The sequence below is a fragment of the Entelurus aequoreus genome, linkage group LG02 (assembly GCF_033978785.1).
Source record: "Entelurus aequoreus isolate RoL-2023_Sb linkage group LG02, RoL_Eaeq_v1.1, whole genome shotgun sequence".
NCBI lineage: Eukaryota > Metazoa > Chordata > Actinopteri > Syngnathiformes > Syngnathidae > Entelurus > Entelurus aequoreus.
Genome location: NC_084732.1, coordinates 32,739,930 through 32,767,272, shown reverse-complemented (window position 1 = coordinate 32,767,272; position 27,343 = coordinate 32,739,930). Strand labels below are relative to the sequence as shown.

Sequence of the window (27,343 nt, the reverse complement as noted above, 5' to 3'; positions counted from 1 at the left end):
CCTGCTATGGAAACAGAAATCAATGCGCGGTATAAATCAGTCCCGGAAATTATTAAAATGATCAAATATGGTAAATATTGAACATATTACATATTGTTATGAACTTGTCTGTTACTACATTATACAGTATATAGACTTGCAGTGTGTATATTAAAGCGTTGATGGAGGGTTTTGAAGTTGTTTTAGAGGGCTTTGAAGGCTACAACGGTGACTCCCCATTTTAACAGTATTTTTCAAACATCTTTAAAATCTGTCAAAAAACTACTTTTGAGAGTGTGCTCTTGGACTACATTTTACAAAGAGACAAATCACAATGTAAACATTTACACGTCCCAATAGGCAACAGCAATATCTTGCACTTCCCGTCCATGTAACGAGCCTCTGCAAAGGAAATCACACTGATGCAATCCGTCTGAGAGCAATCGACCTGCGGCGCGTCTGACTCATCCCCTGTACTTCAGAAATCTAACACGCTATCTCTTTCTATCAACGTCGACGATTGCTTTCAGTCGGCAGGCTGTAAATTAGGAGCCGGGACGCACAACTAAATATTTTCATCTCTACAATGTGAAATGTATACTTCAATATAGATTTTGTGTTGAATACTTTGGTAAAAACACATCAGCGGGAGGTTACAAGTTGCCATGGAAACACATTCAAAAGGAAAGATGTTGCCAAGATCCTAACGGAAACAAAAACATCTGACCTATTAAGTCATCTTGGTCAGCCGCACCATCTAATAGGACTTGATTCTAATGCTCTGCTTTGTTTACATGACACTGACATAGACCCCAGGCTCCCTATTTCATTACTTCCTGAAGCTCTCTCTCTCTCTGTGCTTAAGTCTATTAGTGTTACACCGCTGTCAGCGGATCATTAGGCACCATCCGCTTCAATAATGCAAAAAGAGCAAAGCAGTGTGGCAGAAGCCGCACAGCCTGCATGCCACCTCTCAACACAGCAGGTAGAGCCGCACAGGTAAACAAGACATTTATCCCAGCAATGTAGTGGCAACAAAGTGGCCTTTACTCCCTGGTTGGCTGTACTGGGCAAGCATCTCACCACAGTGAGCCATTCATGGCACTTTTTTTTTTCACTTTTTAATACAGTGGGACCTCGGTTTTTGTATGATTTGGTTTTACGGCAAAAATATGTTTTGATTAAAATACACTGTCTCAGTTATTGTCAGTTTGCCGAAACAAAGACTGGGTCTTTACTCACGTAATGTAGTTTTTGTAGAGTTTCAACACTGACAGATGTATCTTTACTTTTTCTCTTTATTAGTTACTTTAATAATTTTTAGGGCTACAACAATTAATCAATTACATTGATTGATTCAATAAATCAATAAAAATGCTTTGATTAATTGCATGGAGTGCCCGGAACTTTAAATACGTGGATATAGTTTCCACACGGCCGCTGCAATAGAGCACACATGAGAGCGGTGGTGAGTGGCGGATGAAGTGAAGTGAATTATATTCATATAGCGCTTTTCTCTAGTGACTCAAAGCGCTTTTACGTAGTGAAACCCAATATCTAAGGTACATTTAAACCAGTGTGGGTGGCACTGGGAGAATGTGGGTAAAGTGTCTTGCCTAAGGACACAACGGCAGCGACTAGGATGGCGGAAGCAGGGATCGAACCTGGAACCCTCAAGTTGCTGGCACGGCCACTCTACCAACCGAGCCATACCACCCCAATGATGACAGTAAAGAATATTTTTTATTGAACTATTTGTATTAATGTACACATGTTAAAAGTGCAATTTCAACGTTGATGATGTGCATTCTTTTTAGTAAAAAAAGAAAAGAAAAGAAGGTTATGGCAAGTAAAATAATGATTGTTTATTTTAACTATTCACGCATTGGGGCTGTAACGTGTGTTTTATCTGATGACTCGAAAACTTGAACAAACTAATCAACTGATTACTAAAATAATCGATAGGGGTGTCCCAATCCGATATTGATATTGGTCTGATATCAGAAAAAAAAACAAGTACACAAGGCAATTCAAAGTGCTTGCATCTAAAATATCTCATACAAGCAGTCTTATTCACGAAGAAAAAAAAGGGGGTGGAACAAAGCGTCTTTTCGGGTCTTTTTCACCATTTCCGTGTCTGTCAGAGTTCACCAACCTCTCAGTTTATGTCAACATCATTTTACTATCCAGGTGAGAAGTCGTGTTGTCCCGGTACCAACATGTATTTTGATACTTTTTGGAACTTTTCAATACTTTTCTTAATAAAGGGGACCACAAAAAATTGCATAATTGGCTTTATTTTAACAAAAAATCTTAGGGTACAATAAAACATATGTTTTGGGGCGGCGTGGCGAAGTTGGTAGAGTGGCCGTGCCAGCAATCGGAGGGTTGCTGGTTACTGGGGTTCAATCCCCACCTTCTACCACCCTAGTCACGTCCGTTGTGTCCTTGGGCAAGACACTTCACCCTTGCTCCTGATGGCTGCTGGTTAGCGCCTTGCATGGCAGCTCCCGCCATCAGTGTGTGAATGTGTGTGTGAATGGGTGAATGTGGAAATACTGTCAAAGCGCTTTGAGTACCTTGAAGGTAGAAAAGCGCTATACAAGTATAACCCATTTATCATTTATCATTTTGTTATTGCAAGTTTGTCCTTAAATAAAATAGTGAACATACAAGACAACTTGTCTTTTATTAGTAAGTAAACAAACAAAGGCTCCTAATTTAGCTGCTGACATATGCAGTAACATATTGTGTCATTTTCCATTCTATTATTTTGTCAAAATTATGAAGGACAACTGGTAGAACATTTATTTTTAATCTACTTGTGAATTTACTGTTAACATATGCTTACTTTCTCTTTTAACATGTTCTATCTACACTTCTGTTAAAATGTAATAATCACTTATTTTTCTGTTGTTTGATACTTTACATTAGTTTTGGATGATACCACACATTTAGGTGTCAAGCCGATACCAAGTAGTTACAGAATCATACATTGGTCATATTCAAAGTCCTCATGTGTCCAGGGACATATTTCCTGAGTTTATAAACTTAATATAAATTTTAAAAAATGAAAAAAGATTTTGTGATGCTAAAAAATATTGATGTAATCATAGTAGTATCGACTAGATGCGCTCCTGTACTTGATATCACTACAGGGGATGTTAGGTGTAGATCCACCAATGGCGTTTGTTTATATTTTGATGCCGGTAAGCGACGGTGTGTGGTGAAACATGTTTAGTTATTCCTCGTCCTGCAGGGATGATACTTGTAAGAAACTTACTTTATTTGTTGCCATGGAGGCGATGATTAGTGATTTAGAAGTAGCTACAACACTGCAGACTGCGGATGGACTTTAGCCGCTAGCTAGCTAGCCCTTGTCTTAAAGTGTTTCAGTGTTATAACTTCTCCTTTATCTTTAGTTTTTAAGCCAAAATGCGTCCAATCTCCCTTTTCCGTCTACACACTGTGTCTGTTTATAAGTACTCTGTGATTGTGTGCTGACGAACATGCTCCTCTGCTTGTAAAACCAACAATTACATGACATGACGACGACAGGGGGGGGTGACCGGTACTTTATAGAGGCGGTATAGTACCGAATATCATTCATTAGTATTGCGGTACTATACACATACCAGTATACCGTATAACCCTAGTGAGAAGCATGTTTTATAATCTAGAATCAACTTTTAAGAGCTCACCAGCTGATGATGTCAATGCAGCATAAGGAACTTACCTCTCTCTGATCCATATCCAAAATACGGGCCGCGGGCCACACGCGGCCCATTAAGATTTTCAATCCAGCCCGCCAGACGTTCTACATACTTTTTTTCTACTTTTAACATCAAAACTGTAGCCGCCATTAGGATGTACAGTGCTGTTTTTAAATGACCGTTAGTCTTGAACTATAGCAAGTATTTCAAAAGGTGAATCATATGTACGAGTTAGAATGCATTTAAAAAGACATATTTGTTCTTTCCCAGTAGTGTGTAAATGTGTTTCTGTATAGTATTTCTCCAGCAATGGTCATGTGGGGACATACATTATGGTATTTTGAGAGGTAATCATTGAAGTCGGACATCACTGAAGGCCTAGGTGGGAAACGCACGGCCCACCACTGAATTATAATAATAATAAAACATTATAAAATACATTATTTACATGACAAAATTCACCCTGTTACATATGTAAATATAAAATGCATTTAAAAAGACATATTTGTTCTTGTCTCTCATTAGGATTGTGAATTATAGGCAGAATTCCCCCCCCAAAAAAGTGGTTTCCCTTTAAGGCTTTGTGGCACAACATGACGAGCATCTACGAGAGCCACTCGCCGAGGTTGGAACCGCCCCTTTTCTGTTCTTTTCAGAGGCGGTGTAGTACCGAATATGATTCATTAGTATCGCGGTACTATACTAATACCTGTATACCGTACAATCCTAGTGAGAAACATGATTTATAATCTAGAACCAACTTTTAAGAGCTCTGAGGCGAGAAAGCAGCTCACCAGCTGATGACGTCAATGCAGCATAAGGAACTTACCTCTCTCTGATCAACGCGCCGCGAAATGTAGGTCCTTAACGTTAGCGCTTATAATAACAATATCGCTAATACTTGGTTAATATTTTGGTCACAGAATGTAAATGGAGTAATGTTGGCACTTTTTGGATGGTTATTTATCAGGTTTTATGGGCGGAATAGACCAAATAGATGCAATGACGTCATGGCTCACATTGGCTTGATTGTAAGCAGACTTTTACCAACGTTTATGTACGAGTTAGAATGCATTTAAAAAGACATATTTGTTGTTGTCTCTTATAGGGTTGTACGGTATATTATTACGGTCGAGCAATTACAGCGTACTAATTTCTCATTAATACCGCGATAATAATCAATGAATCTTTTTCGGTACTATACCGCCTCTGAAAAGTACCGGTCCTTGGACACATAAGGACTTTGAATACGTCAAAGTTAAAGGACCAATGATTGTCACACACACACTAGGTGTGGTGAAATTCGTCCTCTGCATTTGACCCACCCCCTTGTTCACCCCCTGGGAGGTGAGGGGAGCAGTGAGCAGCAGCGGTGCCGCGCCAGGGAATCATTTTTGGTGATTTAACCCCCAATTCCAACCCTTGATGCTGAGTGTCAAGCAGGGAGGTAATGGGTCCCATTTTTATAGTCTTTGGTATGACTCACAACCTACCGATCTCAGGGCGGACACTCTAACCACTAGGGGACGGCGTGGCAAAGTTGGGAGAGTGGCCGTGCCAGCAATCTGAGGGTTACTGGTTCAATCCCCACCTTCGACCATCCTAGTCACGTCCGTTGTGTCCTTGGGCAAGACACTTCACCCTTGCTCCTGATGGGTCCTGGTTAGCGCCTTGCATGGCAGCTCCCGCCATCAGTGTGTGAATTTGTGTGTGGATGGGTGAATGTGGAAATACTGTCAAAGCGCTTTGGGCTCCTTAAAAAGGGGTAGAAAAACGCTATACAAGTACAACCATTTACCATTTACCATTTAGGCCACTGAGTAAGTCAGAATCTGACCAATGTATGATCCTGTAACGACTTGGTATTGGATTGATACCCAAATTTGTGGTATCATCCAAAACTAATGTAATGTATCAAACAACAGAAGAATAAGTGATCATTCCATATTAACAGAAGTGTAGATAGAACATGTTCAAAGAGAAAGTAAGCACATTTTAAAAGTAAATGAACAATTAGATTAATAATTCATTTTCTACCAGTTGTCCTTAATAATTTTGACAAAATAATAGAATGATAAATTACACAATATGTTACTGCATATGTCAGCAGCTAAATTAGAAGCCTTTATTTGTTTACTTACTACTAAAAGACAAGTTGTCTATTATGTTCACAATTTTATTTAAGGACAAACTTGCAATAAGAAACATATGTTTAATGTACCCTAAGATTTTTTTGTTAAAATAAAGCCAATAATGCAATTTTTTGTAGCCTGCCACCGTGCACATCACTTATGCGCGCACACGTGAGCAAAAAAGCATGTTTAGCTATTCCTTGTCCTGCAGCGATGATACTTGTAAGAAACGTACTTTATTTGTCGCCATGGAGGCGAGGATTAGTGATTTTGAAGTAGCTAAAACCGGTACTTTTTAGAGGCGGTATAGTACCGAATATCATTCAGACGTTCTGCATAATTTTTTTCGACCTTTAACATCAAAACATTAGGGTTGCAAAATTCCGGGAATATTCAAAGTTGGAAACTTTCCATGGGAATTAACGGGAATATATGGGAATAAACATTGAATGCAACATGCTAGATCTTGCAGCTTGATTATTAGCTAAAACAACCTGATTTAATGCAAATTCAGTAGATTTCAACCCATCACATGTGCAGTGCATTCTTCCATCACATGCCCAGATAATTCCCAGCATGCTACACACTACAGCAGGGTTATTTGAGGCCACACTAGTATTTGAGCCCAATGACTTCATCCAGTCAGGTAAGTTTTGATGACATTACTGGGGTAAATATATTTGATCTGTGGTATTTAAGTTGAATAGAGGTGTAATTGCTTGTTACTGTATGACTGTAGACTACTCCAGCAGACTTTACACTCAAGCTAGCTAGCTGTTGCTGTACATGTTAAATGATTTTGAGGCCAATATCTCTAGCTAGCTAGGTTTATGTACCACCACAGTCTCATAATGAACCGAAAATATTTCTCCGTTAGCCGTGATGCAAATTTTCTCTATGTTAAATCCCATTCAATTATGCTAACAACGTTAGCGCTCCGAATTGACCTTTTTTGTGATCTGTAATGTTCAACTAGCAAATACTAAATCAAAACGTGTAGTTTCCTCTGCGTTCTGTTCTGCTAGCCATTCTGTTGTCATACAAGAATGTAGGTTATAGTTTGATTTAGCATGCTGATTGAGTGTTCATTTATTCATCTAGCCTATTTCTATTCATTTGTCCATCAGTAAAATATTTTTAAAGACTACTCCAATTGTTTAGCTGACTATTTATATCTGTGTGTGGCATTGCATTAGTGTTTTACAAGCTTCTCATCTTCATTCATTCATTTTCTACCGCTTGTCCCTTTTGGGGTCGCAGGGCTGGTGCCTATCTTATTCTACAGAATAAGATGGACGGTGTCCAACTTTGAATAATCAAAAAATTGTCAAAATTTCCAAACTTCCCGAGTTTAACTTCCCGTGGTAAATTTCCAGGAAAGTTTCCGAAAATTTACCGGAAACTTTCCACCCCTTTGCTACCTTAGCCGCCATTAGGATGTGCAGTGCTGTTTTTCAAATGACCGTTAGTCTTGAACTATAGCAAGTATTTCAAAGGGTGACTCAAATGTACATATAGAATGCATTTAAAAAGACAAACTAGTGTGTGAATGTGAGTGTGAATGTTGTCTGTCTATCTGTGTTGGCCCTGTGATGAGTTGGAGACTTGTCCAGGGTGTACCCCGCCTTCCGCCCGAATGCAGCTGAGATAGGCTCCAGCATCCCCCGCTACCCCGAAAGGGACAAGCGGTTTTGATTGATTGATTGAAACTTTTATTAGTAGATTGTACAGTACAGTACATATTCCGTACAATTGACCACTAAATCAGTGGTCCTCAACCTTTTTGTAACTTAATATATATATATATATATATATATATATATATATATATATATATATATATATATATATATATATATATATATATATATATATATATATATATATATATATATATATATATATATAGAGAGAGAGAGAGAGAGAGAGAGAGAGCTGAGCCAGAAGGCAAAGCTCTCGGTCTACCGAGCTATCTACATTCCTACTCTCACCCATGGTCATGAAGTGTGGGTAATGACCGAAATAATAAGATCGCGGATACAAGCGGCCGAAATGAGTTTCCTCAGAAGGGTGGCTGGCATCTCCCTTAGAGATAGGGTGAGAAGTTCAGTCACCCGAGAGAGACTCGGAGTAAAGCCGCTGCTCCTTCGCTTGGAAAGGAGCCAGCTTAGGTGGTTCGGGCATCTCGTGCGGATGCCTCACGAGCGTCTCCCTAGGAAGGTCCTCGTTGCACGTCCCACTGGGAGGAGGCCCCGCGGCAGGCCAAGGACCAGATGGGGGGATTACAGCTCCTCTCTGGCCTGGGAACGCTTCGGGATTCCCCAGGAGGAAGTCGCAAATGTTGCTCTGGAGAGGGAAGTCTGGGGGTCTCTGCTGGATATATATATATATATATATATATATATATATATATATACAGTATATTATATATACATATATATATATATATATATATATATATATATATATATATATATATATATATTATATATACATATATATATATATATATATATATATATATATATATATTATATATACATATATATATTATATATATATATATATATATATATATATATATATATATATATATATATATATATATATATATATAAACAGTATATATATATATATATATATATATATATATATATATATATATATATATATATATATATTAGATATACTGTATATATACCTGTATATATATATATTAGATATATATAGCGCACTTTCGGCGCATGCGATGATGTCACGTTATCGATGAGAAAAAGCATTTTTAGACAATATGATTTGCCTGAGCGGCTAGGAGACACCGTGAGTAGCAAGCGGTACAAATTAGATAAGAAAAATAATAATAATTTTAAAAAAACTAAACATTTTATTTTATTTTTTTATACTTGGGACTTCCCGTGGGCCTGATTTTGGACGCTGGCGGGCCGTATCTGGCCCGCGGGCCGTAGTTTGGGGACCCCTGCTCATAAGGATTGTGAATTATAGGCAAAATCCCCCCCCCTCCCCCCTAAAAAGTGGTTTCCTTTGTGGCACAACATGACGAGCATCTACGAGAGCCAATCGCCGAAGTTGGAACCGCCCCTATTTCTGTACGCCCCGCCCCCCTTGCAGCCTGCCACTGTGCACATCACTTATGCGCGCACACGTTAGGGACAATTAAGCAACACCCGACGGATACACGACAGAAGACGAGGAGGGATGGACCTCTTTTTTCTCTCTTTAACGTTCTCATTTTCTCCGTTTATTATTTTTTGACTTTTTTATTTTATTTATTTATTTATTTTTTTTTGCCTTCACCACCTGTAGCTGAGTGAGGATATTCCTTTGCGATATATATAAAATACAAAAAAATACAAAAAAACATCGAAAGGAGAAAGGGGCTAAAGCATGGCGAGGAAGGAATTTGTACTCACATAGCAGACAAGTCATCTGTCGGGGAGCTCGCCATTTCTCTCTCGTCGGTCATATTCCTGTGGAGGAAGAAGAGGAAGAGGCGGCCATGGGCAAGGAGGAGTGTAAAACTATGCTCGACGCGCTGAACAAAGTGACGGCCTGCTACCGGCACCTGGTCGTGGCGCTGGGCAGCACTTCGGACTCGCAGAACTTGCGGGAGGAGCTGAAGAGGACCCGCAAGAAGGCGCAGGAGCTGGCCGCGGCCAACCGGACTAAGCTCACCTCGCTGCTGAAGGACAAGAGCCTCAGCAAGGAGGACCGCGCCGAGTACGAGCGCCTGTGGGTGCTCTTCTCCAGCAGCATGGACCTGCTGGAGGTGGACATGAAGCGCTCGCTGGAGATAGGCCAGGACTTCCCGCTCAAAGTGCCCACGCGGCACCTCATCCAGACGGGCATGACGGGCAGCACCGGGCCGGTGGCGGCGCGCGCCATGAGCGTGCAGAACATGAAGTACGAGGCCGACAGCAACATCGACACCGCCGACCTGCGCGACCTGCAGGCGGAGATCTGCCAGGTCAGCCAGATGATGGAGGAGATGGAGATGAAGGTGCAGGTGGCGCCGTGGGCCGTGGAAGCCAAGCAGGAGGCGGGCGCCGAGCTCAAGTCCAACATGAGTGTGGGAAATTCCTCCGTGGGCGTCATCTCCATCTGCGAGGAGGAACCCAAGGATGAGGACGGGGGAGGTGGCAGGGACGCCGGCTTGGCGTCCATCTGTGCCGTGGTGGTGTTCTTTGTCATTGTCACCGTGGCCGTGGTCCTGGGATATCTGGTCATCAACATGTCCTGAAACAGTGGTAGGGAAGGTTACTTCAATGGTTCTCCAAATTTTTTTTTTTTTTCACCACCTAAAAAAACACTCTCCAAGTACCACCAGAATGACCAGCATACAGTGCGCTATAGTAGGCCTAAGTCAGGGGTGTCCAAACTTTTTCCACTGACGGCCACACATGGAAAAATTAAAGCATGTGGGGGCCATTTTGATATTTTTCATTTTCAAAACATATATATGGATTTTTTATTTATTTTACCGTTAGGGGACCATAAAGGATCTCAGTCATTAAAATGTTAAAAATAAGTAAAATTATTATTTTTTATTTAACGCTTACAGTTAATCTCTATATCAACTTCAAGTTCAAATAAAATAAAAAATAAAAAAGGTTTTATGGCTTCTCTGTCAAAAACAACTTAGTTTTTTTTATAATAAAACTGAAATATGCAGTATTTAGTAATTACAGCTTTAAAAGATCAATAATGCAGTGCACCATTGATTTTAATTCTTTAATATTGTTGAATACGGTAATCACAGTGAAAAGATAAATACTATACCACTAAATATATTTGGGATCCAAAAGGTGCCCCACTCATAAAGTGATACATTTTTATTAGGTTTTTCTTTTACTTTCAACACTTAAGTTACAGGATCAACTTCAGATATATCTGTCCATTGTATACGTTTAAACTATTATTTTTTGTTTTATGCTATTTTGTCAAATAAAACTTTAATGTTTTTATATGGCATCTGCACAATATATGCAATATTTACCACATAAGACATTTTAAAGTGAAATATTTGAAGTAACTGAAGACTTGAAAATAATTCATTATTACATGGATTTTTTTGTCATTATTTTTTATTTTAAACAATGGCAAAAAAAGAAAGACAACATTGAAAAAAAAACAGCCTGCATGGCAGCTTTGTGTCAACTTTTTCTCGTTAGATTTCACCTCATTCCACTTTTTTGAATGTTCTTTGTTTATTTTTGCAATAGCATTTCCAGAATGTGTGGCGGGCCGGTAAACAGGTAGCTGCGGGCCGCAAATGGCCCCCGGGCCGCACTTTGGACACCCCTGGCCTAAGTAGTCATTAAACACAAGGCGGAGGTTTTTATTGAACAAGTATATGTTTGACCACTGTAACGTTACACACGGTTTGAACAGTAACACTGTGTTTGAATGTAGGAAAATAAAACACTGTACTTTTACCAAGTGATTCTTTGACATACCACTAGATCAGGGGTGTCGAACTCATTTTAGATCGGGGGCCACATGGGAGAAAAACCTACTCCCAAGTGGGCCGGACTGGTAAAATCACGGCATGATAACTTAAAAATAAAGACAACTTCAGATTGTTTTCTTTGTTTAAAAATAGAACAAGCACATTCTGAAATTGCACAAATCATAATGTTGTTGTTGTTTTTTTTACAATATAATTTATTTTTTGTTATTTATATTATGTAATAATGTTCATCAGTCAACTCATTGGTGTTCATGTTCAATCTATCAAGACAAAAAATTATATCAAAATTAGGGATGTCCGATAATGGCTTTTTGCCGATATCCGATATTCCGATATTGTCCAACTCTTTAATTACCGATACTGATATCAACCAATACCGATATAAACCAATACAGATATATACAGTCGTGCAATTAACACATTATTATGCCTAATTTGGACAACCAAGTATGGTGAAGATAAGGTCCTTTAAAATAAATAAATAAATAAGATAAATAAATTAAAAACATTTTCTTGAATAAAAAAGAAAGTAAAACAATATAAAAACAGTTACATAGAAATTAGTAATTAATGAAAATGAGTAAAATGAACTGTTAAAGGTTAGTACTATTAGTGGACCAGCAGCACGCACAATCATGTGTGCTTTCGGACTGTATCCCTTGCAGACTGTATTGATGTATATTGATATATAATGTAGGAACCAGAATATTAATAACAGAAAGAAACAACCCTTTTGTGTGAATGAGTGTAAATGGGGGAGGGAGTTTTTTTGGGTTGGTGCTCTAATTGTAAGTGTATCTTGTGTTTTTTTAATGTTGATTTAATTAAAAAAAAAAACTAATAAAAAAAAACGATACCGATAAAAAAAAACCTGATACCGATAATTTCCGATATTTCATTTTAGAGCATTTATCGGCCGATATTATCGGACATCTCTAATCAAAATCAAATTACAGGATGTTATTTATGTAGTTTGATCATTTTCCTCGACTGACGTACTAACATCATGTGGTTTATTTTGTACATATGTAGCATCATCTACAAAGATACAAAGAATTGCTATTGCGACATCCAGTGGACATATTTAGAACAGCAGTTTCTTTCATTCGAAAATTTCAGGTTAATTTTTATACTGAGCAAATTCATCCCGGGGGCCGGATAAAACCTGTTCGCAGGCCTGATCCGGCCCTCGGGCCGTACGTTTGACACCCCTGCACTAGATGGAGCCGTACCACAGTTTGAGAATCAAAGACTGCTCTAACTGGCTCACACGCCCGCCTTCTGTTTACATTTCACTTGCAAAAGTGCACAAACATTACAGAAATAGTATTACTGTTTATTATGGCCACACTGAAAAGAAAAGTACTGTAGAACGATACAAATAACATTTTTGTATTATTATGAAGAAAAAACGATGTGAGAATAAGGTTGTATTAAAGTCCCAACGATAGTCACACACACTAGGTGTGGTGAAATTACCCTCTGAATTTGACCCATCCCCTTGTTCCACCCCCTGGGAGGCGAGGGGAGCAGTGAGCAGCAGCGGTGGCCGCGCACAGGAATCATTTTGGTGATTTAACCCCCAATTCCAACACTTGATGCTGAGTGCCAAGCAGGGAGGTAATGGGTCCCATTTTTATAGTCTTTGGTATGACTCGGCCGGGGTTTGAACTCACGACCTACCGATCCCAGGGCGGACACTAACCACAAGGCCACTGAGCAACATAATAAAATAACAAAAGGTTGCAAGAAAAAACTTTAGAGTAGGATAGAAGTCTTACAATGTTATAAGTATAAAGTGAGAGTGACAGCGATATTTTTGTGACATAAGTCGTAATGTTACACAAGTCACTGTGCTACGAGACTCGTCATACTGTTACACAAAGTATTGTTAAAATGAGAAAACAGTGTAATTCCATTATTACAAGAAAGAACGTTGTAATTTTAAGAAAATGAAGTCATATTTTGCGACTTAATAGTCGTGATGTTATGAAAGTCACTGTGTGTCGGCGAGTTGCACTGTTACTGGACTAAATGGTTATTACGATGAAAAAAAAGAAAACATTTTCACAATAAATATTTTTATTCCAATTTTCAGTCAACGTAAGTGTTATTACAATGAGAAACCAGTACAATTGCAATATTACATAAAAGGAAAACATTCAGTCATATATTGAGTCTAAAAGGTTACAAAAGTCATAATGTCACAAGACTTGTGTCATATTAAGTATTACCTGACTAAAGTCGGAATGTTATGCGTCACAAAGCTTTAGTCTCCTATAAAACTAATGCTTCAAAAGATAAACATGATATAGTAGGACACATTTTCACAGTAACAAAGTCGTATTTCTACAACTTGTTTTTTTTTTCCAATTTTCAGTCAGTGTAGGTGTTATCACAATGAGAAAGTCTAATAGCATGATTACGAGAAAGAAAGTTGTAATTTTTTAGAAAATTAACTGGCACATAAAAGTCTTGATGTTACGTGCTGAGACAAGTTGTACTGTTACAGGACTAAATGGTTATTACAATGAAAAAAACAGAGAAATATTTTTACTCCAATTTTCAGTCAACATAAGTGTTATTACAATGAGAAAACTGTACAATTGCAATATTACCATAAAAAAAACATTGAGTCATATATTGAGCCTAAAAGGTTAGTCATAATACCATGCAACTCGTGTGAGTGTCGTAATGTTACAAGAAGTGTTACCACACTGAAGTTGGATTGTTACGCAGGACTAGTCATAATCTAAAGAAATTACATTTTAAAGAGTTGAATACTACGATTTTACAGGAAAAATAGTATTTTCCTGAGAAAAAAAGTCGGATTATTACTATCAATTTCCCCCCCCAAAATTTTAGTCAACGTAGCGCTTACTCAAGTTGTGCTGAAGCTGTTACTCTTAATTATACTAAAATATAATCCCCAACAATGCTTTTCGTAACGCACATTCATGCTAAAACGTGACTTTAGTCTTGTATAATAAACACTGGTGATTTCTTGTAATCTTAAAACGTGAAACCCTTTTCCTTGTAATATCCTGTTGTTACTATTCAATGTTTACTCCCAACCCACATAACGTAATTCTCGTAAATTACGATTTTTGGGGAAGGGGGGGAGGGGGGGGGCATTTACCTACAACTGTAGTCCTGTAAAAAAATGGGCTTTATTCTCCAATTAATGAGTTTTCCTTACAGTGTGGTCATAACACTCCTTTAACGCAATGTTGTTAAAATCGCTTGGATTTGTTTTTATGGTTATGGCCTGATGTAGCGAGGCTGAATTTTTTGTGCCCCACAATGGAAAAAATGGCCAGCCACACCCACTAAGAAAACTACAATAAAAACATTTTAAGGATAATACGATGTGTTTTGGGAAAGAAACAGCACCCTCTGCTGGCTCTAGTGGGGCACTGCTCTCCTTGCCCTTAAAACGGCAGAAGACCCCTTAAAGTGGGTTTAAAAGCCAAAAAAACAGTGGAGATGAGGAGCAAGTGTTATGCTTTGTGAACATATTTGCACTAGATTTTAAACATTTAGAAGTATAGGTGGTGATAATGGACATCAGGTACAGTGTGAGATAAAGCAGACCTGTCTTTAGGGTCGTGGGGTGTGTTTATTTTTGGAAACAGGGGCAGAAAGGAAAGGGGAAAAAACTACAAGGCAGAGTGTGTGGCCATCAGGATGATGCAAACTACACGTAATCCAAGTGGATTAACGGGGGAGCTCATGCAGAAACGTAGCCTACTGTACAGTATTCTTACCCACGCTCCCATGCTAAACCATGCTTCACGTCAACAAAGCAAAAAGCGGCCATCTGATTGTTTTATAGGAAACAAAGGCAAAAGTTATTTGTGTGATTACATCTGCACTATCTCGCACTCTTAGCACAAACCCGGTTTGACCACGACATCATCCATGATGAAGACAGATCGTTCGTCAAATCCCAATGTGCTTCAAGACGGACCTCTAGGAGTTGTTCTTTAAGGCACCAGTTCACCGTAAACTGTGTTCCTTTATCAGGGTTTTCTTGCAAACAGTGTTGAATGTATACATTGCAACATGTATATACATATACGAATAGAGGTTTTGTACAAACAAGTCTTCTGTGTCAGATAATGTACATACAATCAAGTATATTTATGATAATAAAACTGTGAAATGCACAAATAATGTTTGAATGTTTCTATACAGACACAAGCACTCCTTTAGAGATTATCTTCCCGGTTTTAAAAGTGCCAAAAGTCAACCCTTAACTTTGTAATCACCGCAAAGCTTCTTGCAGGTATTTTAAGCAGATGACGATTATTAAGTTGGACGTAACCACCTTAAGGTTTAACGGCGTTCAATTTTCCAATGGCCACTCTTTATCTGTCGGCCTGCCTGGCTAATGGTTTTACTTCTAAGAGTATTTGCGTATTCCTGGAATAGTGGAGGACATGTTAAGGCTGACAGCTGAGGCTTCATATAGAGAGAGAAAGGGTGGGGGTTGGTTGGTGTGCTAATGCCAGTCAAGTAGTTCACTGGGACACCAAAGATTTCATGCAACGTCACTAAAAAGCAGGGGAAAAACAAGAGAGAAAGTGGTCATTTTACATGTGATGCTTTTGGTTTATCCTTTGAAAAGTGATTTAAGAATTGTTTCATGCTACTCATTCGGGTTTGGCCACATCTGCATGCATCATCACTATGCTGTGGTACTGCAACTTTCCTTACTCAGTATTTTTATCCTTGGTTTATTTCTATTGTCTAAAACAGGGCTTCTTAACCGTTTTGAACTCGGGGCCCAACTTTTCCTCTACACAGGGGCCCAAGGACCACTGAAATATTAACATTTACTCTTGAATTTCATCGTATTCAATAATATATCTAACTACTTACAGTTTAACAGGATAAACCTTGTCAAATGATAAAAAAAAACGTTTTAATCACAAATATCATTATCAAGTCTAGAGTCAGGTTGTTTGAATATTAACAAAATATACTGCAAAAGAAGGGACTCATAAATTGATGATACATAAATTCTAACTCAATAATAATATATTTTTCTTACATAAACTGTCAATAAAATTAAAGTGAAAATAATATACAGCTTCACCACTTTAAGTAACTTCTCTACGACTTTAGGTCCAGACTTCTTCTGTTTGTTTGACATCGTCATTACTGCCACAAGTGGTGGAAAAGTGGATTACACCTGAGTACCGCTGCCGCCCGAAACAGATATCTTTGGGCGACCCTCTTGGGGGCGTTCTCGGCCCAACAATGGGCCCCTAAGATTAAGAAACACTGGTCAAAGACACAGGTGTCAAATTTAAGGCCTGGGGGCCAGATCTGGCCCACCACATCATTTTGTGTGATGGCCTGGAAATATATAATAATAATAAATAAATGATAAAAGTACTTGATCTTTTCTCAATGTATTCCTTTCCATTTTGACAAAAAAAAAGACATCTATTGCATGCAATTGCACATTTTTTAAACTTTATTATTATCTATTAATGCAACAAATTATATGACACCATACATTCTAAAAAGGTTTTAAATAAAATAAATACTTAAACATCTGCTTTACTTGTTATTGCAAAACAAGCTATTTATAAAATTGTACACTGGAAAAATAAAAAATGAAAGTCGCCATGATTTTATTGTAAATATTTACAATAAAGGTTTCCATTTACAGTAATACGCTGTAAAAAAAACATTGTATACTTTGCTGTGAAATTCTAAGCTGCCAGTTTTTTTTAAACTGTAAAATCTACAGGTTTTTTTATGGTGTATGTGGAAATAATATAAAATAATCAAATGTATACTGCATAGGTAATTTTGTAATAGGGTCATGATCAATCCTTTATAGTCATATACAGTATTATTTACTGTTCAAGCCGCCCTCTAAAGGGCATCCATTACTGCGATGTGGCCCTCAATGAAAACGAGTTTTACACCCCTGGTCTAAGATTACCAGCTCTTAACTCAAAACACTTGTATCTCAAGTCATAATTGCCCATTAAAATTAATTTAAATCCCTTTAATTGGTGCCTGTCCCCCCAAAAAATGTTTTAACATGTAACATGCCTTTGAAAAGAAAAACTAACTTGTAAATAATACATATTCTATGAAAAACAACATAATAGAATGTACTACTAACAACTATAGTAGTTTTATGAAGTAATGTAATAATAATTTAAAATAATTACTTTGGAAGGCACACTTCTATGGTATCTCCTTCCAGCTGCTTTTCTGTCAAACACACCATCAGCACCTTCTCCATATTTTCACAGATAAATGTCTGCTATTTAAATTTAATTTAACATCTTTGGTTGGCATTAAACTCATTCGTCTTCACTATGGAATATCATCCACCTCTTATTCTTAGCACTCACATTCGTCCTTCCCATGATTGTAAAAACGAAGTTGTGTTCATCTTTAGCAATAGGCTAATGCTAGTGAGTAAGACTCGATGTTTTGGGCATATCTTGTGACATTTGCTATGCCAACTAACGGCGGAGATGATTGTTACTCGAATTTTTGTTTGCGACTTAAAGCATAAAAAAAATAGTCGAGAGACAGCTCTTATCTCAAAACACTCTTAAGTTGGGGCACAATTATATTGAGGTATGACTGTACTATCATTAATAACTGGTGTTAAGTAGTCTTTCTGTTTCCTTCTATTGTGCACGGTGGCACTTACCATGAATACCGAATTATTAATTGTACAAAGTGACTACATTGCAGGTGCATTAGCATTGGGGATTAGTTGGACTTTTCATGTTTATTTACGTTACTCAAAAAGTGGAGGTTATTGATAAACTAGCGCTAGCAAGTATCATACAACATGATTGTCTTGCAAGGTGGTGGTTATTATTAACAAGCAGTGATTACATTGATTATATGATACATCCAAGGCGTGCTGGTGCATGAACAATTGTGTCGCTACGCAAGGTGGCAATCATTATGAACTGGCATTCGGAACAATATCTTTATCAGTACATGGGTATGTTCGTATGTGCAACTTGACAGTGTAGATGGTACATGCCATTGTGTTTACCTCCGTTATCATAGATGGTGGTTGAAATTGATAACTGGCAGGAGGACCGATCTCATGATACAAAACATCTATAGTAATGTGCTCGTGTGTTAGCAAGAAGGCCTTGACATCGTATATTATTTTAAGTATTTCTGTTAATTTTTTACTTCTCATGTTTATTTACATTACTCAAAGTGGTGATTATCGATAATAACTAGCGCTCGCAATTATCATACATGTTTATTGCAAGGTGGCAATTATTATTAATAACCAGTGATTACATTGATTATACGACACATCCAGTGTTTGCTGGTGCATGAACAATTGTGCCGTTACCTACGCAAGGTGGCAGTTGCCATTAATGACTGGCAGGAGGATGGATGAATATTATACGACACACCCAGCGCGTTGCATATGCTAAACCGCGGTTTTAGCCTCAATCTAAGCATTCAACAACAGCTCCGATAAATATTAATTTTGAGGCTTGGGCATTCTTAATTTCTTTAAAACACATGCCTCTGGAATCACTAAAATTCTATAAAATCTAATTTAATCCCCGATCGACTATAACAAAAATCAATAAAAAATTGTTAATTCATTACAAATATAATCTAATCCCTGATTGATTATAAGGAAAATTCATTTAAAACAGCTAATTAAATTAAATGGAATACATCACATCGTTTAATATTTATATACACCACACACTATGACCAAAATATTAGAAAGAGGTCTCAGTAGGATGCAGTGGCACACGCCTGCCAACAAAAACAAACAATATGTTAGCACTAGAATAAAAATAAATCCAAAAAGCACTTAGGGCTAAGAGCTGCACAAAAGTCGGTAGAACACAAAAATATGCCGATCAATAATTAATAAAGAAAGGGTGTGGTTAAGAGGACTTTAAAGCTGTCCCGGACATTTCCACAGCAAAAGATGTTCGTGCCAACTTTGGAGACTATTTCAGTCACATATATTATATAATATATCCACATGATTTTATGCAAAGTGTTGATAGTCAAGTGTGTTTGCAGGAAAGAACTGCATTGAACTTCAGAAGCACCATTAAAGGTGAGTCTTCTACAGCAGAGTATTTATTAACAAGCGACGTGAGAAACATACAGCGCTGCATCATCACCTCATCTGGACAGAGATAGCAGGTTTCCAAGGCTGTGGAGTTGCCTTGGTAACCCTCAATTGACTCTCCAAAGCAAACAGCACGAAGGTTGAGCAGTGTTATTTCAACTTGGTCCATCTCACACAAATATTAGAACAATGGGAGCCCCGTCATACCATGTTGCCAATGTTGTGTTCATTTGTACAGATACAAGAAAAATGGTTAAAATTTGACCATTTTTCTTGCATTTCTCGGAGGGATGGTGCTTAAAAAACAGGAGCTTATCCTATAAATTGTGCTTTCCATGTAATGAATTTATTCCACAATTTGACACACGGAGCATTCTCACAGTCTTAACTGGTGCTTATAATTAAGATACAAAAAATACTGACTGCATTCGGATAGCTTCAATGCAGTATGCATCACGATGTTGAATTATATTATTATTAATCATATTTGGCCCCATTCTTACAATTGAATGTCACTGCAAAGAGATAAATAAAACAGATTAAAAGTTGCTTTATTGTGTTCATCAACCCTAAATGCTACACACACGTTTATATGTAGTTACTGTACATTATAATTTTTTATTTCACCATCAGTGTGGCACTACCTTCTTTCTGGTGGCATTTTGATTTCATGAATCAGATTTTATAGTTATTGCTTTTTTAAATGTAAAAATAATTTCAATGCTTATTTTTTTTGTAGACATTTTGATTTCAAGTAACAGTTTATTGCACATTTTTATTTATTTCTCTTTTTTTATTAAAAAAATAATTTGAAAACAATACATAAAAATAACCAAAACCAATCAATTTTGATACACATACGTGCCTATATCTTTTAAAAAAAATTGCGTTTCATATTCGTTGCATTAAGTAGTTACTGCAGGTTTTTAATGTTCTTTTTATTTGATTTGTTTTACATCCAAAGACATGCATAGGTTGATTGACAATACTAATGTATATTGATGTGTAAATTTAAATGTGAATGTTGTCTGTCTGTGTTGAGGTGGCGACTTGTCCAGGGTGTACCCTGTTTTCTGCCCGAGTGCAGCTGGAATAGGCTCCAGCCCCCGCACGACCCCAAGAGGGACAAGCGCTAGCAAATGGATGGACCTTTTTTTTAAAAATTGTGTTCTTGTATTACTGCTTTTGTTTTTTATTTTGTTGTCCGTTTTAAGCATCGTATTTTATTACCGTATTTTCCGCACTATAAGGCGCACCTAAAAACCTCCAATTTTGTCAAAAGCTGACAGTGCGCCTTATAATCTGGTGCGCCTTATATATGGACCAAAGATGGCGTCGCGACTAGTCGCAGAGGCTCAACGCTCTCCCGTTCGGTGCTTTTTTATGTTATTTATGTACGTCTTTGTTATTTTACTTTTTACATCCTGTCGGGCAAACAACGTCTACACCAGGCAGGATCTCATAGAAGTCGGATCTCCCGGAGAAAGCGCTGTCACGGCCGAGTTTATACGTGTAAACAACATCCCGGAAGAAATTGCGAGACAACCCGGATCTCCATGGTACACTATACCCGGAACAAAGCGCCGCAGGCAGCGTAGAGAACGTAAACAGAAACGAGGCTGCAGAGCTGGTCTGCTGGAGAGGCTAAGACAACGACCGAACAGACCACCACTGCCGAGTATATTTCTCACAAATGCAAGATCACTTGCAAACAAGATGGACGAACTGAGGCTACACGTAGCAACGAACACCACCGTGAGGAATAGCTGCGTGCTAATAGTCACAGAAACCTGGCTCCATTCATCCATCCCAGACCTAGCTATCGAGCTAACAGGCTACACTCTACACCGCCTGGACAGGACAAAAGAGGCTACAGGGAAATCGCGTGGAGGAGGACTATTAATATTCACAAAGGACACATGGGGAACACACACAAGCATTGTGAGTAGCCACTGTTCCCCTAATCTAGAATATCTGACTATTAAATGTCGACCCTTTTACCTGCCGAGGGAATACAATGCTGTGTTGCTAACCGTAGTGTACATAGCGCCAGATGCTAATGCTAGCACGGCGCTAGGTCAGCTGCATGATACAATCAACCAGCAACAAAGCATGTACCCGGAGGCTGCTCATATCATCGCAGGAGACTTTAACCATGCTAATCTGAAGGTAGTGCTCCCCAAACTACACCAGCATGTAAAATGTGCCACAAGAGGCAAAAACACACTAGACAAGGTTTACTCAAATATTAAACTGGGCTACAGAGCTAAACCTTTAGCACACATGGGCCAGTCAGACCACACATCCCTGCTACTCATCCCAGCATACACCCCCACCCGGATAAGTGCTCCCACCACAACAAAGTCCATCAAAACCTGGCCTGAAGGTGCCACTGAAAAGCTACAAGACTGCTTTGACACCACTGCGTGGGAGGTCTTTGTAGACGAGGACCTGGAGAAATACACATCAGGAGTACTGGGCTACATAAAACACTGCACAGACTCTGTTACTGTGGATAAGCGCGTCCGAGTCTATTCCAACACAAAGCCATGGATGACGAGAGAGGTGCAGAGGCTGCTGAGGGAGAGGGACACCGCGTTCAGATCTGGCGACGGGGAGCTCTACAGCACTGCCAGAGCCAGCCTGAAGCGTGGTATCAGGGAGGCTAAGGAGGACTACAAAACGAAGATTGAGGACTGCTTCCAAAGCAACGACTCCAGGAGGGTATGGCAGGGGGTCCAGCACATGACCAACTACAGGCCCAGCAACCTCCCGGCCGGCAGGGGAGGCCCCCGGCTGGCAGAGGAGCTGAACTCCTTCTACGCCCGCTTTGAGGTAACACCATCGGAAGCAGTCACACTTCACTCAGTAGCAACACCTCACCCAACAGCCACACCTCAATCAGCAGTCACACCTCACTCGGCAGACCACAGCAGCCTCACCCTTTCAGTGACGGAGCACGAGGTCAGACGCACACTGAAAGCCGTGAACCCGAGGAAGGCTGCGGGACCGGACGGCGTCTCCGGACGGGTGCTGCGCTGATCAGCTGGCTGGTGTCCTCACCGACATCTTCAACCGGTCCCTGTCCCAGGCCACCGTCCCATCCTGCCTGAAAACCTCCACCATCATCCCGGTCCCCAAAAAGAAAAACACTGTCAGCTGTCTGAACGACTACCGGCCAGTGGCACTCACTTCCATCACAATGAAGTGTTTCGAGAAACTGGTCCGGACCCACATCCTCTCATCCCTACCGCCCGCATTGGACCCCCATCAGTTTGCCTACCGAGCCAACAGGTCTACGGAGGACGCCATCGCTACGGCTCTCTACTCCGCCATGTCCCACATGGAGGGGGGGCTATGTACGGCTGCTCTTTGTAGACTTCAGCTCTGCATTTAATACCATTTTACCTGACAGACTGGCGACCAAGCTAGCAGACCTTGGAATATCCAACCCCACCTGTCTCTGGATTAAATACTTCCTGACTGACCGCCATCAGAGGGTGAGGATGGGTACCCACACCTCCACAGCCCTCAGCACCGGCTCACCTCAGGGCTGCGTGCTGAGCCCCCTGCTCTACTCACTCTACACCCATGACTTCACAGCCACCCACCCCGGCAATCACATCATAAAGTTTGCCGATGACACAACTGTGGTGGGCTGCATCTCTGGGGTCGACGAGACGGCATACCGGGACGAGGTGGAGCAGCTGGCAGTGTTGAGCAGGGTGAACAACCTGAAGCTGAACCAGCTCAAGACCCAGGAAGTGATCTTGGACAGCAGGAGGAGAAAAACTACCATACAGCCCCTGTACATCGACGGGGGCTGTGTGGAAAGAGTCTCATCCCTACGCTTCCTGGGAGTTCACCTTGATGAGGACCTGTCCTGGAGGACCAACACCACGGCCATCGTCAAGAGGGCACAGCAGAGGCTCTACTTCTTGAGAGTACTCAGGAATCTCCACCTGAGACAGGATCTGCTGTGTCCTTCTACCGCTGTTCTGTGGAGAGCATCCTCACATACTGCATCTGCGTATGGTTCTGCAGCTGCACAGCAGCAGAGAGGAAAGCTCTCCAGAGGGTCGTCAACTCGGCCCAAAAAATCATCGGGTGCCCCCTCCCCTCCCTGGAAGAACTATATAACTCCCGCTGCCTGAAGAAGGCAGCCAACATACTCAAGGACCCGTCCCACCCCGGCAACAGCCACTTCGATCGGCTGCCTTCCGGCAGACGTTTCAGAACCATGCGAACCCGCACAAATAGACTCAGGAACAGTTTCTACCCCCGGGCCATAACTGCACTAAACGCAGCTAAATTGTAAAAAAACAAAAAACAAAAACTCCCTCACGTGCAACATGAGGAAGCCACCGGTCAATCACGATCCGGGACTGTGCAATCAGCAATTACATGCCAACTGGACAATATTTATCATATTTATTCACACAATTAATCCACAATAAAAAGCCTGCACAGCATAGGAGGTAGGAAATGCTGACTCCCACCCCCTTAGCACACTGGGAGTCAGCATTACTCCTCTCTAGTCACTTTATACTTTTTACTGTCTCGTTTTCTTTTACATTGCCTCCTAGAGTGGTCTTAGGCCACATTGTATATTGCATATTGTGTATATTGTGTTGTTTTTGTATATTGGGTGGTTTCTTCTTTTTAAAAAAAATGCAAAGCACCTCAGGGAAGCAATCTAAATTTCGTTGGACCTGTACCTGTACATGCACAATGACAATAAAGATAATTCATTCATTCATCATTCATTCATTCATTCATATTGAGCCTCCAACTGGTAAAAGTTTCAATCAATCGCAACTGCGGTAAGCAGCCGCCGACTTCATTTTCCCCCCGTCTTCATTTTTCCCCGTAAGCAGCCGCCCCCGTAGAAGAAGAAGAAGCGCGCGGTGCATGCTGGGATATATGACTGCGCGAGGCGTGCCGTTTCATTTCCATTTGTTTGTTTATGTAAAGACCCCAAAATGGCTCCTATTAAGAGACACGCTTACGACGCAGAGTTTAAACTTAAGACGATCAGTCACGCAGTAAAACACGGGAATAGAGCAGCACTGACTCGATTAATGACGACTTCGACGAGATGGAGCCGGGCATGTTGGATGCCGTATTCGCCCAACTGTTTAATTCGGACACTGAAGAAGAAGAATTCGAGGGATTCGTGGATGAGGAATAACTTCATAAAGTGAGCTTTACATGTTTATTTTGTGTGTGGTGTTGTGTGACATTAACGTCTGAGCAACGTTGAGTTATTGATATATTGTTATTGCTCTGCACTATTTTGAGTGTTACTATATTGTGATAGCACTAACGTTTGATTTACAGTAACAATATCAGACTGTTTTTTACGTGTTTATTGAATCAGGGAAAAGTTCCCCTCCAATATGTGATATAAATGTTGCACTACATGTTATACCTTGCTGACTTTACCTCTGGGAAAATAAAAAAACAGCTGTTTATTCATTTTGGGAGTGAACAGAGTTGTCAGAACGCTGGTTTGTAATCTATTAATAAAGTTTGACTGACCTATCTGACTGTTTTGTTGACATTCCCTGTAGCGCAGCTCCATCTAATGGATGTATAACGTAACCCCAGCCTCTACTGTAGCGTTTATTCTATGCGCCTTATAATGCGGTGCGCCTTATATATGAACAGAGTTATAAAATATGCCATTCATTGAAGTTGCGCCTTATAATCCGGTGCGCCTTATAGTGCGGAAAATACGGTACATTACATTATTGTTTGTTTACATTTTTGAATACATTTCAAAAAATATATATTTTAAATACAATTTGATAAAACAAATTAATCATCATATTTAATTTTTTGGTTTAGTTTATATTTTTTTTAATTTAATTTTTAAAAAGTATATAAAATAATATGTTTGTTATTATGTGCAGTAGGACCTCAACTTACAAGCTTAATTGTAAAACAGCACCATTTTCAAATGTAATATGCCTTTAAAAAAGAAAAACAAACTTTTATATAGTGAATATTTTATGAAAAGCAACACAATAGACTGTATTACTAACAACTTTCGGAATTTTATGAATTAATGTAAAAAAAAATGTACATCAGAGTAGACTTCCAAATGCTTCTCAGTCAAACACACCATCAGCAGATTTTCATATTTTCACGATGTTTAGATATTATTTTCACACTCTTGGCTCGCGTTAAACTCATTCTGCTTCAGTAAGGTGATGCAGACTAGCAGTGATATGCTCAAATTGCTTTGCCAGCATGGCGACACGCTCAGTTATGTTTTTAAAGATTTATTGCTTTAAATCAATAAATATCATCCACCTCTTCTTCTTCTTTTTTTACACTCACTTTATTCCTTCCCATGGTTGTAAAAATGTCCATCTCCAGCTATAAGCTAATGCTAGCGAGTAAGACCAGATGTTTTGGTCGGATCTTACAGGGTTCAATTCAGTATGACATTTGTTACGCCAACTAATAGCGGGGATGCTTGTAACTCAAATTTTTGCTTCAATTTAAAGCATAAAGATCATTCGAGAGACAGTCCCTATCTAAAAACACTCTTTAGTTGGGGTACTCTACAGTTGAGGTGCCACTGTATCACTATTTTCTGAAAATCTTTTTAATGGTATTATGTTTGTATCTTAACACTCAACACTTGCATAGCTAAACACCTCCTGCACACGTCTGAATTAATATTTAGGCAATTTGATGGGTTTTCACATACCCTCATACCCTGTTGATATGGGCTACGAAAAAAAATTCCCCATATAGGGGAACTGCACTTATTTTGAAATGTTGCTTATCGTTCACAATCATTGATTGATTGATTGATTGAGACTTTTATTAGTAGGTTGCACAGTGAAGTACATATTCCGTACAATTGACCACCAAATGGTAACACCCGAATACGTTTTTCAACTTGTTTAAGTCAGGGTCCACTTAAATTGATTCATGATACAGATATATACTATCATATATACTATCATCATAATACAGTCATCACACAAGATAATCACATTGAATTATTTACATTATTTACAATCAGGGGTGTGGAGGGGCGGGGTGGGGGGGGGGGGTATGGACATCAAGTAGTGGACATAGAGAGAGAGAGAGAGAGAGAGATATCAGAAGGCATAAGAAAAAGAAAAAGTATCTGCATTTGATTGTTTACATTTGATTATTAGCAATCCGGGGAGGGTGTTAGTTTAGGGTTGTAGCTGCCTGGAGGTGAACTTTTATTGCGGTTTTGAAGGAGGATAGAGATGCCCTTTCTTTTATACCTGTTGGGAGCGCATTCCACATTGATGTGGCATAGAAAGAGAATGAGTTAAGACCTTTGTTAGTTCGGAATCTGGGTTTAACGTGGTTAGTGGAGCACCCCCTGGTGTTGTGGTTATGGCGGTCATTTACATTAAGGAAGTAGTTTGACATGTACTTCGGTATCAGGGAGGTGTAGCGGATTTTATAGACTAGGCTCAGTGCAAGTTGTTTAACTCTGTCCTCCACCTTGAGCCAGCCCACTTTAGAGAAGTGGGTAGGAGTGAGGTGGGATCTGGGGTGGAGGTCTAGAAGTAACCTGACTAGCTTGTTCTGAGATGTTTGGAGTTTAGATTTGAGGGTTTTGGAGGTGCTAGGGTACCAGGAGGTGCATGCATAATCGAAAAAGGGTTGAACGAGAGTTCCCGCCAGAATCCTCAAGGTGCTTTTGTTGACCAGAGAGGAAATTCTGTAGAGAAATCTCGTTCGTTGGTTAACCTTTTTGATGACCTTGGTTGCCATTTTGTCACAGGAAAGGTTAGCCTCTAGAATGGAACCTAGGTAGGTGACCTCATCTTTCCTGGTGATGACACTGTCACCTACTTTTATGTTGAAGTCATTGACTCTCTTAAGTTTGATGTGGGACCCAAACAGGATGGATTCT

At 39.5% G+C, this 27,343-nt stretch overlaps 1 protein-coding gene across 1 annotated transcript; it reads left to right on the top strand.

Moving 5' to 3' along the window:
• The first annotated feature begins 8,998 nt into the window (after window positions 1–8,998).
• Window positions 8,999–15,983, top strand: si:ch73-167i17.6 (regulator of G-protein signaling 9-binding protein). The gene is made up of 2 exons (XM_062025363.1): window positions 8,999–10,089; window positions 15,204–15,983. The coding sequence occupies exon 1, from the start codon at window positions 9,342–9,344 to the stop codon at window positions 10,080–10,082; it is 741 nt and encodes a 246-aa protein (XP_061881347.1). The 5' UTR covers window positions 8,999–9,341; the 3' UTR covers window positions 10,083–10,089; window positions 15,204–15,983.
• The last annotated feature ends 11,360 nt before the right edge of the window (window positions 15,984–27,343 follow it).